The 12,499-nt window shown below is 35.9% G+C and overlaps 2 protein-coding genes across 3 annotated transcripts; one reads left to right on the forward strand and one right to left on the reverse strand.

Annotated features, from left to right (window-relative positions):
- The first annotated feature begins 392 nt into the window (after nt 1-392).
- Nucleotides 393-7,066, forward strand: LOC111438980. Of its 2 annotated transcripts, none has more exons than XM_023076748.1 (6): nt 393-658; nt 5,485-5,688; nt 5,982-6,098; nt 6,197-6,346; nt 6,434-6,492; nt 6,744-7,066. In XM_023076748.1, exons 1-6 carry the CDS (start codon nt 500-502, stop codon nt 6,877-6,879), a joined length of 825 nt encoding a protein of 274 aa, XP_022932516.1. In that variant the 5' UTR covers nt 393-499; the 3' UTR covers nt 6,880-7,066. The 2 variants fall into 2 exon arrangements, with proteins under 2 accessions (XP_022932516.1, XP_022932517.1); XM_023076749.1 differs by having other exon boundaries at nt 552-658; nt 5,458-5,688.
- A 193-nt stretch (nt 7,067-7,259) lies between these two features.
- Nucleotides 7,260-9,286, reverse strand: LOC111439005 (40S ribosomal protein S5). The gene is made up of 2 exons (XM_023076751.1): nt 9,180-9,286; nt 7,260-8,093 (listed from the first exon to the last, which is right to left on the reverse strand). The coding sequence occupies exon 2, from the start codon at nt 8,086-8,088 to the stop codon at nt 7,465-7,467; it is 624 nt and encodes a 207-aa protein (XP_022932519.1). The 5' UTR covers nt 8,089-8,093; nt 9,180-9,286; the 3' UTR covers nt 7,260-7,464.
- Nucleotides 9,287-12,499: the final 3,213 nt, after the last annotated feature.

A 12,499-nucleotide genomic window follows, 5' to 3' on the forward strand; every position in this document is an offset into this window, starting at 1 on the left:
TATCAAAGTCTAGATTTTATAGAAAAATTTCAAGGACAAAACTGAAATAAATTTGCAAGTTATACACCATTGTAGAAAAATGAAACACAAATAGATGATGTAAAGACAAAAAAAAAAAAAAAAAAAAAAAAAAAAAAAAAAAAAAAAAAAAAAAAAAAACCAACTCAACCTTTTTGTTTGTGTTGGATAATCCTGACTGGTCGGGTTGTCTAGTCATATGAACACTTCAAACAACAAATTTTAATATTTTTAAGATATATATATATAAAAAGTAGAAGGGTATTTATTCGTAACAAAAATGAAAATAATAATAAATATTAATTTTTCTTTTTCAGATTTGGTTAGCTCCTCATATTCCCTACAGGAAAAAATAAATAAATAAATAAAAGGTAAGAAAGAGAGAAGAGAGAGAAAATCTGGAAGAGAGCAAAGCAAAGCGAAATAACTTTTGTTGAGACAGAGAGAGAGAGAGACAGAGAGAGACAGAGAGGTCCAGAGGATGAGTTGTTCTTCATCTTTATCCCTCTGCTGCGTCTTCTTCCCTTTCCCCTCTCCTTCCCCTTCTCTTAGATTCATTAACATTTCCAATCCCTTCTTCTTCCCAAGCCCTAATGGACGCCGCCGCCGCCCTCCTCCTACTTCTCTCCATTCACCTCTGGTAACTTCTCCCTCTCTATTTCCGCATACGCTTTTCTTGTTTTCTTTTATCTCTTTCTTTTATGTTTTTCCATTTTCCTGCTCTTGTTGTTGTTGTTGTTGTTGTTCTGTTCTTGTTTTGTGGCTGACGGGATTTTGATTGCTTTGTCTTGCCAAATGTCTTGTTCCAATGAATGACTCTCCGTACTTGCCAGAATTATGTAGGTTTCTTTACGAATTTTGCGTTATTTACTTGGAGGTACTCGTCTTTTTGTGTTTATTATGCTCAAGAAGTTCGTTGGTTTTTTATGCCCTAAAATTGTAGCAAAGAAAAGAAGATGCGTGATTATTGAGAAATAGAGAGGATTATTTGCTAGATATTGAAATTGATTGTTGAGAGCAGTTGTTTATCAACTGTTGAAGACGACGGGTAGGTAATCTGGAGTTCGCTTCATACAAACGATTTTTCTTCAATTTAAACCCTAACGTAATTGTAAAGTGGGTTTAGGATATTCATTGGTGCTCCTGGGGTTGGTTGAGTGCCGATTACAAATCGAATGTATGGAACTACAGCAATGACAGTTGAGAAAAGATGATCCTGTGCTTTTCACTCTTTCTTCAAAGGGCATATCACCCCAGAAAAATTACACCAAAAGGGCAGGGAAGCATTAGACCCTTGAGATCCCAAAAGAAATGGTTTGACTTTCTTCGGGTGTTTCCAAATCATATTGTAAAGAAGATAACTCTCACTCTTCCCCTTGATCCTCAAGTCTATAAGAAAAGAGCTCACTTAGCTGCCATCCAGATCTCATCCAAGTCCAATGATTGACGAGTTTGTTAGGTTGGAAATCTGCCAAAATATGAGATAGGATGCCCTTCAAGAATGTCATCATCCTTGTGACTTTTCCTTATGCCAAGATTCCAGCTTCTGTTTGAAGAAATCTACGGGCTTTTGATGGATGATACTTTTTGGCTTGGTAAAGAATGAAGTCTCATAATTGCTTTAGCAAAAGGCACAATGTCCTACTAAAGATCTTCCCAAAAGTATGTTGAAGAGCCAAAGCCTACTGCCACTTTCATTTTGAGCAAATGAGGTTTTTGAGCTTGAGAGTATCTTTCCAAGAGCCTTTTGGAGAATGAAGAAAGAGTGTCCGACCTTTTTTCCAAAATTGGAAGCCAAATTTTTCCTCAATGATCTTCCTCCAAACGTATGTTGAAGGTTTCTCGTTATTTTTTTTTTAAATAAAGAAAGATATATTTATCAAAAGAGAAACAACCCAAGGACGAAGGGGCAAGGAGCTCCCTCCCACAAAAACTAATGAAGCACTGCCTCCCAATTCTTTTGTAACAAGTACTATAGTTGCAAAAGAATTTATTGTTTCTAGAACACTGCAAATAAAATGTAATTTGTACACTATTACAAAACAAAACATAAGAATTGGGCCTATCCTTAAAGATTCTCCTATTTCTTTCCTACTGAATCTCCCGAACAAGCGCCCGAGCAACACATCTCCACAAAAAAAACAATTGCCTTGCCCTTAAGCTTCTAGCCATTAAGAGCTTCTACCAACCCCTCATTCCAACTTCTAAGGACGACACACTACGACCAAAAGCTTTAAGGCACTGATCTCTCCCTCTCCCTGCAAAGTGGCAACTAAGAAAAACCTTGAACTGTTTTTATCTAGAGCATAGCAAAACCTTGAACTGTTAATTTCGTTAGTAGACTTGATAAGTTGATGAAATAGGCATCTCCTTTAGGGTTCTGTTTTAACAGCGACAATAAATATGGGGTCGCACATGTCAAATTTTATATGAAAGAAAGAGGGGAAAACATGGAAAAATGCACTTAGTTGGATATAGTTTCTAATAATAATTTACACTTTGGGATGGATTAACTCATAAACTATCACTAACGTTATAACTAGCAATCTGGAAATTTGCATCCAAACTCAACACATTGTCATCCCTTGAGCAAGTGCTCTATTAGATAGATGATATCTGTCTTTCTCAAAACTGATAGTTACTTAAGCCGTCCAAACAATTGTTTTGTCTTCTACATAATTGTAAGACAACCACTAGTTCATAAAATCAAAAGCAAGGAAATTTCATGATTCAACAAGATTCTGGAGAAAACATCCAACTTCTGAGGGGAAAAGATCCTAAAACTGTCAATTTCTTTCATCCTTTTCCTAATGCATGCCGCACATGCATTCATTTTGACAGTTTGTCCCTTTTTTCTATTAGTTTTTTTTGGTTGGATAAGCAGAGTTATGAAGAGAGGAAGGAAACTTCCAACCACCCATGGTGGATTACAAAAATGATCACCAATCAGCCCAAAGATCAATGATTCGATCCTACACCCCGCTATCGTTGAACTCAAAAAACAAACAATATATTGCCAAATAGAGACTTGAGACATAATCAAATAATCTTTAAATTTTGATGTTCATTTGCACAAATAAAAAGTAGAAAAGGGATGGTATCGGTAACACTAAGAAAATTAGTCTCCAAACCATGAAAACCTGATTATTTGGTGCCACAAACTCCACAAAAAAGGCCTAGTTATGGACCACCAGAGCAACTTCTTGGTCTTCTTAAAAGGATGATGCACAAAGGAGATTCTTTAAGTGGGTAAACTATTTTCTATTACTAGAATAGACTTCCACAACGATTGGGCAAGAATTTTTTAAACCCTTAACTGCTGGAGGAGTTTCACTATTTATCCCTTCCTCCCTAATAAAGCCCTTTTGTTGTGTCCCACGACAAGTATGCAAGGCTATGAGCCACAAATGTAGGGTGGATTACTTTTGGAGCCTTTAAAATGAAGTTAGAAAGATGGGACCCCTTTGAGGCGCAGGAGAACTACAGTGGTCCCCTCTTACGGGGATTGGATAAATTTCAGAAACATTCCCCTGCATTTATGGAGCCGAGCCACATTCAAGGCAATAGGTGATTGCTTTGCGGTCTTGTGGACTGTGCAGATCAAAACTCTTCCCTCATTGAGTGCTTAGTAGTTGCTATTAAGTGGACTGTGCAGATCAAAACTCTTCCCTCATTGAGTGCTTAGTAGTTGCTATTAAAGTGCAAGGGAATTACTGTGGATTCATCCTCGCTGAAGTGAAAACTTCTTAATAGAGACCAGGTGTTTTCCACCCATGTGAGTACGCTCCAATTTGGCTGGTTGTTGGCCAAAAAGAAAGTTGAAGTTCATGGTGGGTTTTCATCTGAAGCAGCCACAAGGTCAGGTCCTAACTCGATAGATTTGTGGAGGTTAAGGGAAGATTTCTTTTACCCATCAGACACTATTTTTTTACCCGGAGAAGACTGCTTGCACACCCCCCATGACTATTAAGGTTAAGGGGAGAGGTTTCAGGCTTTAGCCCAAATTTGAATCACATGCCTAATAGGACTGCTTGCACACCCCCCATGATAGTCTTCCCTCAAGCTTCACACGAATGTAGACACCACTGCCAGGCAAAGTAGTAGCAGTCCTTTGCATTAGTGGGCCTTTCCAGATTTGTCCTCTAAATTCAAAAAGCAGACAGATGGAGGAAAGGGCAAAATCAGTTGAATTTGTGGAAGATTTAGAGACAGATCCTAGAAAGTCATTTCTGAAAAGAAGAAAGGGGAAATTTTGCTCTATAACCAATACCCAGGCTGAGTTTTCTAATAAACCATTTGGAAAAGCTAGGTGATTAAAAAGATATGTTCTCCGAGGTTTCTATTTCCAGCCAAGAAGAGGGCAGAGAGGTAGAGGATTGCATAGAGATCCCTGAGAATTATCAGGTTTGTTTTCAAGGAAATGACGTTTTCCCTTTATCAAAGATAAATTACAGATGTTGTTATATTTTTTTTTCTATAAAGTTCAGTAGTTGACCCATTCATAAGATAAATTTATATTCATTTTGAACAGTAACAAAGTCAACTTTCATTAATGAATATACAAAAGAAAAGGAATGACAGTCTCATCTCCTGGACTTCTGAAGTACGACAAATTCTTCCAATTGGATCATAAAGAGGAAATGAAGGGCATAATCACAAAAAGTGGGGAGCTATTTACACCATGAGAAGGGAAAAAAAAAAAAAAAAAAATCAGATTCTCTATGAAACTATCCAAAATTTAGTGTCAGAACATGCAATTTGTTCCTTTTTAGCAATTGGTCCCAAAACACCTTTCTTTTCTTAAAAAGTATTAACATAATTTTTTTCTTCGTTATTATTATTTGTTGATTGTTGCGGATGGCTGAGGATTTTACCCATGCATTGTCAAGATCCAAAAACTATGGCTGAAAATATTGAATTTTGATCGAATATGGTTGACACAGACCTAATCTTAGTTGTCAATCAACCATGGTTATACTTGTAGTTCTAGCAAGAACATAATTCTAGAACAACTTTTATGGAATCGAACTTATCCATTATACCATCTAAATGCTGATGTCATGTAAATATTTCTAGTGTAGATTAATTTGTTTGCATGGCGTGTTTTAGGTATCAAAGTTGATAACAACTTGTGATTAACTTGGTATTTTCTGTAATTGATTTGTCCTTGATGACTTATGATGATTAGTCAGCTTCATAGATCTTTGCATCTGTCATTTGCAATGCCAATCATTGATTCTCTTTTGGAACATTGATGCTCTTATCTTGTTAGGTTATCTGAACAGATTTTTATTCCCAGTTGACTTGATTCACTTCAACCTTCTAATTGGAACTTTTGTTCAGTATTGATACTATTTTAGAGTTGGCATGGATAAAATAGCGAGTTTCTACTTCACCACATTTGTGGGCAGTTGGTTTTCACTAATGATTTACTATCAGGGGATCTTTTTTATGTACTGGTTATAGTGCATCCAAGGGCATATAAAAGGAGATAAAGATGGAGATAGTTACGTGCATCAGACGAAGAATACAACGCAGATGTTTGGATTTGGGTTTAATGATGAGAAGACGGGCACTCAAATTCCAACCCAGGCTCAGTCCATAGTGGAAGGATCAGGATCAGTTATGGTGACTGAGTTCAAACCAGTTCCTGATGTTGATTATCTACAGGTGAGTGATAAGATACGATCATTTCGAATACTTATGTTGGATGTTGGCCATCTCCTAAAAAAAGATGATTAAAAGGAAAATGGACTATATTTTTCTTCCAATGCATTTCGAATCTGAAGTTTTTTTTCCTGCATGACTTGAGCATTTGCAAATGTTAGAATTTCCTGAGGAAGTAATTCTTTTGGGTGACCTTTTATAAAGCTTTAAGTCTTAGCTCTTAGTGCCCACAATTTCTCGATTTCAATGCTTGCGTGAAGCTCCTTTCAAGTCACAATGTGTTTTTATTTTCACAGGAGTTATTGGCCATTCAACAACAAGGTCCTAGATCCATTGGTTTCTTTGGAACTCGGAATATGGGTTTCTTGCATCAAGAACTCATCGAGATTCTTAGCTATGCAATGGTTATAACGGTAGGATATGTGGTCTAATGTCAATGATTATACTGAAGGGCTATTTGGTTTTTGATGAGTACATAAACTTCATATTGCTTGATAACTTCTGTATGCAGAAAAACCACATCTATACTTCAGGAGCATCTGGAACCAATGCAGCAGTTATCAGAGGTGCATTGAGGGCTGAGAAACCAGAACTGCTTACTGTCATTCTGCCACAAAGTTTGAAGAAACAACCTCCTGAGAGCCAGGAACTATTGTCCAAAGTAAGTTTGTTGATGAGTTCAATTGGGTTGGTGGTCTGTTATGTTCATTTAATTATTTATCTATCATGATTATCTTGGCATTTGTAGGTTAAGAATGTGATAGAGAAGCCCTACAACGATCATCTACCTTTAATAGAAGCTAGCAGGTAGCTTTGCGTGTAAATGTATTATCACATTGTTTTAAAAAAAACCCTTATTTCTGCTATATTCATGATCGTTCATGAAAGTCGTCGTAAAGTTATTTTCCAACGACATACCTCAGGTTGCAACACAAGTTAAAATCAAATGAGATAATGGAATTTTGGTGTATCTTTGCTTGTAAATGTATATCATTACATTGTTTTCAAAATGTTTCAAGTTTGAATGTTCCATCTAATGCCTTTGTTGAAAGTTGCAGGTTATGCAATATGGACATCATTTCGCATGTACAGCAAGTCATTTGCTTTGCATTTCATGATAGTAGGTTGCTCATGGAAACTTGTCAAGAGGCAAAAAATCTCCGAAAAATCGTTACCCTTTTTTATCTCGACTAAGAATAAGAAGAAACTTCTCCAAATTCTGTAAATACATTGTTTGACAGAGATTATTACATATTTTCCCTAATTTTGCTTGTAAAGTTGCTGCTCCTGCCTGCTCAAAGAGGGCCAATTTCCCTTTCCAAACCTTACTGTTCAAATCAGGAATTCTGCAGTGGTAAGTACATTTACAGATTAGAATTCTCAAAAATTTTCAGATCAAGATTTATGAGGAGGAATGTTTTGAGTTTGTGTTTGGTAAATGAGAAAGTTGGTGTTCATAAAACGTTTAAAGCCTAAAACGTCTGTGGGTATTGATATCATCCAATTGAGTAGTTCTTAATGATAGATAAATGGAAATAAAGTTACAATGCTTTTACGAAAACACAATGCATTTATTTGCTTGTTCTAATGAAAGGGGCATTGATATCAAAACTTTCAAGTCTAAAACCAAATAGAGATGAATTGTCGCGACAACCATAAAAAAAAAAAAAACAAAACAGAACACGTTAGGCTATAGTGTTTTCATTAGAAGAATGTAAACACAAGAAAAGGAGAAAAACTCTTGCTGTGCCAACGTAGAACGAACACTGAGAAATAACCTCAACGATTAGCTTTTGCGACTCTCTCGACCTCATCCTTTTTCTTGATGGCATAACTGTTAGATGAACCCTTTGCTGCGTTAATAAGTTCATCAGCCAAGCATTCTGCAATGGTTTTGATATTTCTGAAGGCAGCCTCACGAGCTCCTGTCGTAAGAAGATAGATTGCCTGGTTAACGCGTCGCAGAGGGGATATATCCACAGCTTGACGCCTAACGACACCAGCTGAACCGATTCGAGTGGCGTCTTCACGTGGTCCACTGTTAACAACAGCATCAACAATGACTTGAATTGGGTTGAGATCAGTTAGAAGATGAATGATCTCCATTGCGTGTTTAATAATCCTGACAGCCATAAGCTTCTTCCCATTGTTTCTACCGTGCATCATAAGAGAATTTGTGAGCCTTTCCACAATTGGGCACTGAGCTTTTCGGAACCGCTTGACAGAGTACCTCCCAGCTGTGTGGGGGACATAGGTGGCATGCTTGGAAGGAGCAACCCCAATGTAATCACCCAGAGACATATCATTCACATGGACGTCATCGAAGGTCCACCGGTTAAACAGCTTCACATCATGATGAGGCTGGGTCAGTTCCTGGTTTACCACATCAACTTCAACAGCCATGGTTCCTAATGAACATAAAAAGACGGAAAAAGTGAGCACTAGTTGAGTACAAACATAAGGCATGTCTGAATTCCTGAAAATTCATTCTCTCCCTTGTTCAAATTGGAAAGGCAATCTGGTCTAACTTAAATTAAATGGCAAAATTATCATCCAAGAGTGAGGACACTTGTTGTCAGTAAACGTACTTGCAAACAGGGAATAAATTAGATACAAATGCATGCGAGTATAATAGTGAAACCATGACGTAAAATACTAGGAACTATCTGGCATGTCTCATCTTCACCTATAACTAAATAACTTTTAGCAAACATGGGGCACATCACATGTAAGATCATGATGGCCTAGGGATGATAACATAGCGTAAGGTGACATGGATTGTGGTAACAAAATATGAGACATTCAAGAGGATGAAAGTAGATGCGGACAAACACACATTGCTAACATATTCGTCCAAACGACATTACACGGGATTACTATCTTACTATTTATCCACATATTTCATTAACTTATATCAAGAAAGTGAACTAATCCCGACAACATATCTACACCGGATTGAGGAAAGGAATTGTCCCTTGATGGTTCATTCTTTTACATAAAAGATTAGTTTCAAAAAATCAGATCCTTGTGATTGCTATTCGCGAGCAAAAGACATCATATGCGTATACCAATTCATGAAAGGTATTTTTATGTAAAAAAAGGGGGAAATCCCCCTAAATTCATAGCAGTGCACCAAGGTTCAAATTAAATCAACACAAAACCACTTACATTCTGAATAACAACTAATTAGGTAAAACACACATGAACAAGAGTAATAGAACTACAACTGTCTTGAACCAATTCCTGCAAATCTTAAAAACAGCAAAACTCGAAAAACCCACAAGCTACTTGCAAAAGAAAAAAAAAAACAAGTCGACTGCTTGACACGTGAAAGCTACCAACAATTCTGAGGAATTTCAACGATCTAGAAGACCCAAAAAGAAAATAACTACAGCAACAGCAACAAACAACAGCTTTTTATAGAATCAAAAGTATGATTTTCGCAAACATAAGCGTGGAATTAGAGAGAGATAGCGGCAGTGAGAGGGGCTTACCGTAGTATAGCTGCAAAGGAGCGAAGGAAACGGCAACTACGAGAGGATAGAGCGAGAGTGAGTGAGGACTGGACGGAAGGTTTTAGGGTTGCGGAATGAGCTACAAATACGATCCGCCAATTCCACCCAATTAGGGTTTTGTAAGCTAAATTACATAAATACCCTTTCCTTATTTCTTTTTTCTTTTTTTTTCTTTTATAAAAAACGAAAAAAAAAACTAATTTTACAAATTTCTTTTTAAATTAGAAATTTTGTTTTGATAAAATAATTATAATTTTTTCTTTAAATAAAAAAAATGTTAAATTATAAATAAAAAAAATATCTAAATTTTGTCCCTATTTTTTAAAATATTATTATAATTTTGTTTGTTTAGAAATAATCTCAAAATTATTTAATTACTTTTATTTGTTTATTAAGAATTTTAAATATTTTCAAGCTATTTTTTTATAAATAATTAACTTACTAATTTGATTTCATATTATAATTAAAGGAAATCTACAAATTATTATTCACAATTAGTTTTTAATTTGATATTCATAATTAATTAATATAATGTCCATAATGTGATCGAATTAGGTTATCGAGTTTTTTTTTTTTAATTATTTAGAAAAAAAATTACTTATCCACAGTAAATGTTACATTAATAATTAAAATCTCGTGAAACTCAAATATCAAACATTTGCAAGTTATAGTGCATCGCTAACATCGGTAATAAATATCAAATATTCTTAATTTTTAATAATATTATTAATAGTAGTGAAGAATTGGATTGGATTGTAACCCTATTTCTTGGGTTAGTAGGTTGACCAGACAAAAAAAATGTCAACCAACCAGAATTTTAGGTTTTCCAAAAATTCAACCCAATTTAAATATATATATATCTAACAGAAGTCAACCTTTATGATTTGAGTTGGATATCCTTTTAACTTAGATAGCAATCACTATCAGTCGTCTGCGGTGTCTTTACTCTTATTTGAGAGGAAAAAAATTAGAAAATGTGATAGTTAGTATCTGACCCCATTGCTCGAGTCGAAAAATGCATATACATGCAAACATGTCTTTCATTCATAACGGGATCTAAAATCATGGCTTTGAATTCTAGTTATTTTCTTATGTTCGGGATGTCCAACACTTTCATACATCCAAAACCCTCCAAGCTCACATTAATTTATCATAATCTTTGGATTTTATCGAGTACGCATCAATTTCATACACACTGATCTCACATTCAATGTTTTAATGTTGTTGGATACCTTAGAAGAGTCCTTTTGATACGCGCTCGTACTTGCTACCGCACAAGTCTAAAAATTAAAGAAGAAGCAATTCATCGCGTGCGTATGCCTCGTAAAAAAAGCTTGATAAGGTCAATCGAAGATGGGATGCGGGAACCATTGTCGCTTATGTGTTGGAAAAGATTGTCGTCGTTGCTTACAATCATTGAGATGAGGGGGAATTACCACCGTTGTTGTTGTTGTTGTTCAAGCGACCTTGGTGAGAAGAACGAGTCATTAAACACGTGGATTGTGCATGTCGGAGTCATTCGAGTTTGCTAAAATCTAATGGAACGAGGACTAAATTTAAAAAATTTATTATCTTAATTTAACTCGCTTAAATTAATTTTCTCAAATTGGATCACAAGCAATGACACCCATTCACTCGGTCATATTCCCTTAATCTCTTAATTAGGGGGTGTACATTCAACCCGACAACCCGAACTAACTCAACCCAAACTATAAGGGTTGGGTTAGGTTGGGTTGGATTAGCATTTCGGGTAGGGTTGAGTTCATTTTTCTGAACCCGAACTGAATCGATTTAGTTTCGGGTTCGTGGATAAAACTTTCGGATTGATCCGAGACAAATAAAAATATATAAATTATTCTTTTAGGAATTTTTTCGTATTAATAAGTTTGTCAGAGGGGTACCTCGGCTTCTCTAAGGACACCTATTTTTATTTTTGTTATATACAACATCTTTAAACTAATCATTTATTTAATTTGATGATCCTACGATTGTATTCGAATATTTTATCGATTTGGGTTAGGCCAAGAAAATCCCTCAACCCAACCCGGACCATGTACACCTCTACTCTTAACAATTATAATCATCTTATCTTAAAAGGCAGAGCCTTACACGCTATCTCGAGATTCATAACTTTGAAATATCCGTCCCCATCAATATTCCCATTTCCTCTTTTAGTTAAATAAGCCCTCCGGTTTGTCATCTAATAAGACAATTTGGCTTCAATTAAGCATTTACAATGGTCAGAGTAACCTCAAAAAAAAAATAATGTCCTATACTAACCTAAGACCTACGAAATTAAATGCAACTACCCTATGTAAGTTCCATGATTTTTAATGTGATGTCGCCGTCAATCGTACATAGGTGTTTTGTCTTTACCTGGTATCTAAAAGTAACGCATGACTTGATTATTTTAAGAAATACTCAGTAAGTGACCCATCGTTCGGCTAAGGGAATTCAAACGCATACAATCATGAATAGGACCTATCTTTTAAAACCATAGTCTCTTAGGTGGTCTTCAGTCCGAACAAATTAAATGTGTGACACTTTCCTACACACGATCCACATGTGCAAACGTGGGTTCACCAAGCGGGCTTGCGCAACGACTGTCATGCATCATGCCAAGCATCGTGGTCATCTTATCATCTATGCATCCTTATTCATCATAAAAAGGGAAGTATCCCGATGTTAGTGAGCACATAATATGCATGAAGTCCCTATTATTTTCATTTTAAGACATTCATGCGGCACAACCCCATACATTCCTCACATATTACCCTAGGTAACATGCATGCATAAGTTTTCATACATTACATCATCATATCGTTACTTAAGGGTTGTGCGTTAGAAAAACTCCTCGTTGCCATACATGTCGTAGCATATCATACATTTCATTATCAAGCATATTCATGTCATAGTGCAACACAACATCTCATACATATATATCATTAAAGCATTGATGGTGTTAATATAACACATGCGGAAGCAATTTGGATCTTAGGCACTTTTCGAACATCAATTATTGTAAATAACTAGCATGTTCATAAGTATTAAAACTTAATGAGTTTAAATACCAACCTTTTGTAGTTCAAACTCCTTTTGCCTCACGAACCGGTTTCGAACCACCACTAATGTCTTCTCCACTATCCTCCGGCCTTAGAACGGGATTGTGGAATCCGATGAGTGACTAAAGCTTGGGAGGGATTTTGTATATGTGAAAGAGAGTGTTTGTCTCAAGGTTTTTTTCATCAAGATGAAGAATCCCTTCCAAATATCATGATCACTCTATTTAAAGAGTCAAG

The sequence above is a fragment of the Cucurbita moschata genome, unplaced genomic scaffold (assembly GCF_002738365.1).
Source record: "Cucurbita moschata cultivar Rifu unplaced genomic scaffold, Cmos_1.0 Cmo_Scf00003, whole genome shotgun sequence".
Taxonomy (NCBI): domain Eukaryota; kingdom Viridiplantae; phylum Streptophyta; class Magnoliopsida; order Cucurbitales; family Cucurbitaceae; genus Cucurbita; species Cucurbita moschata.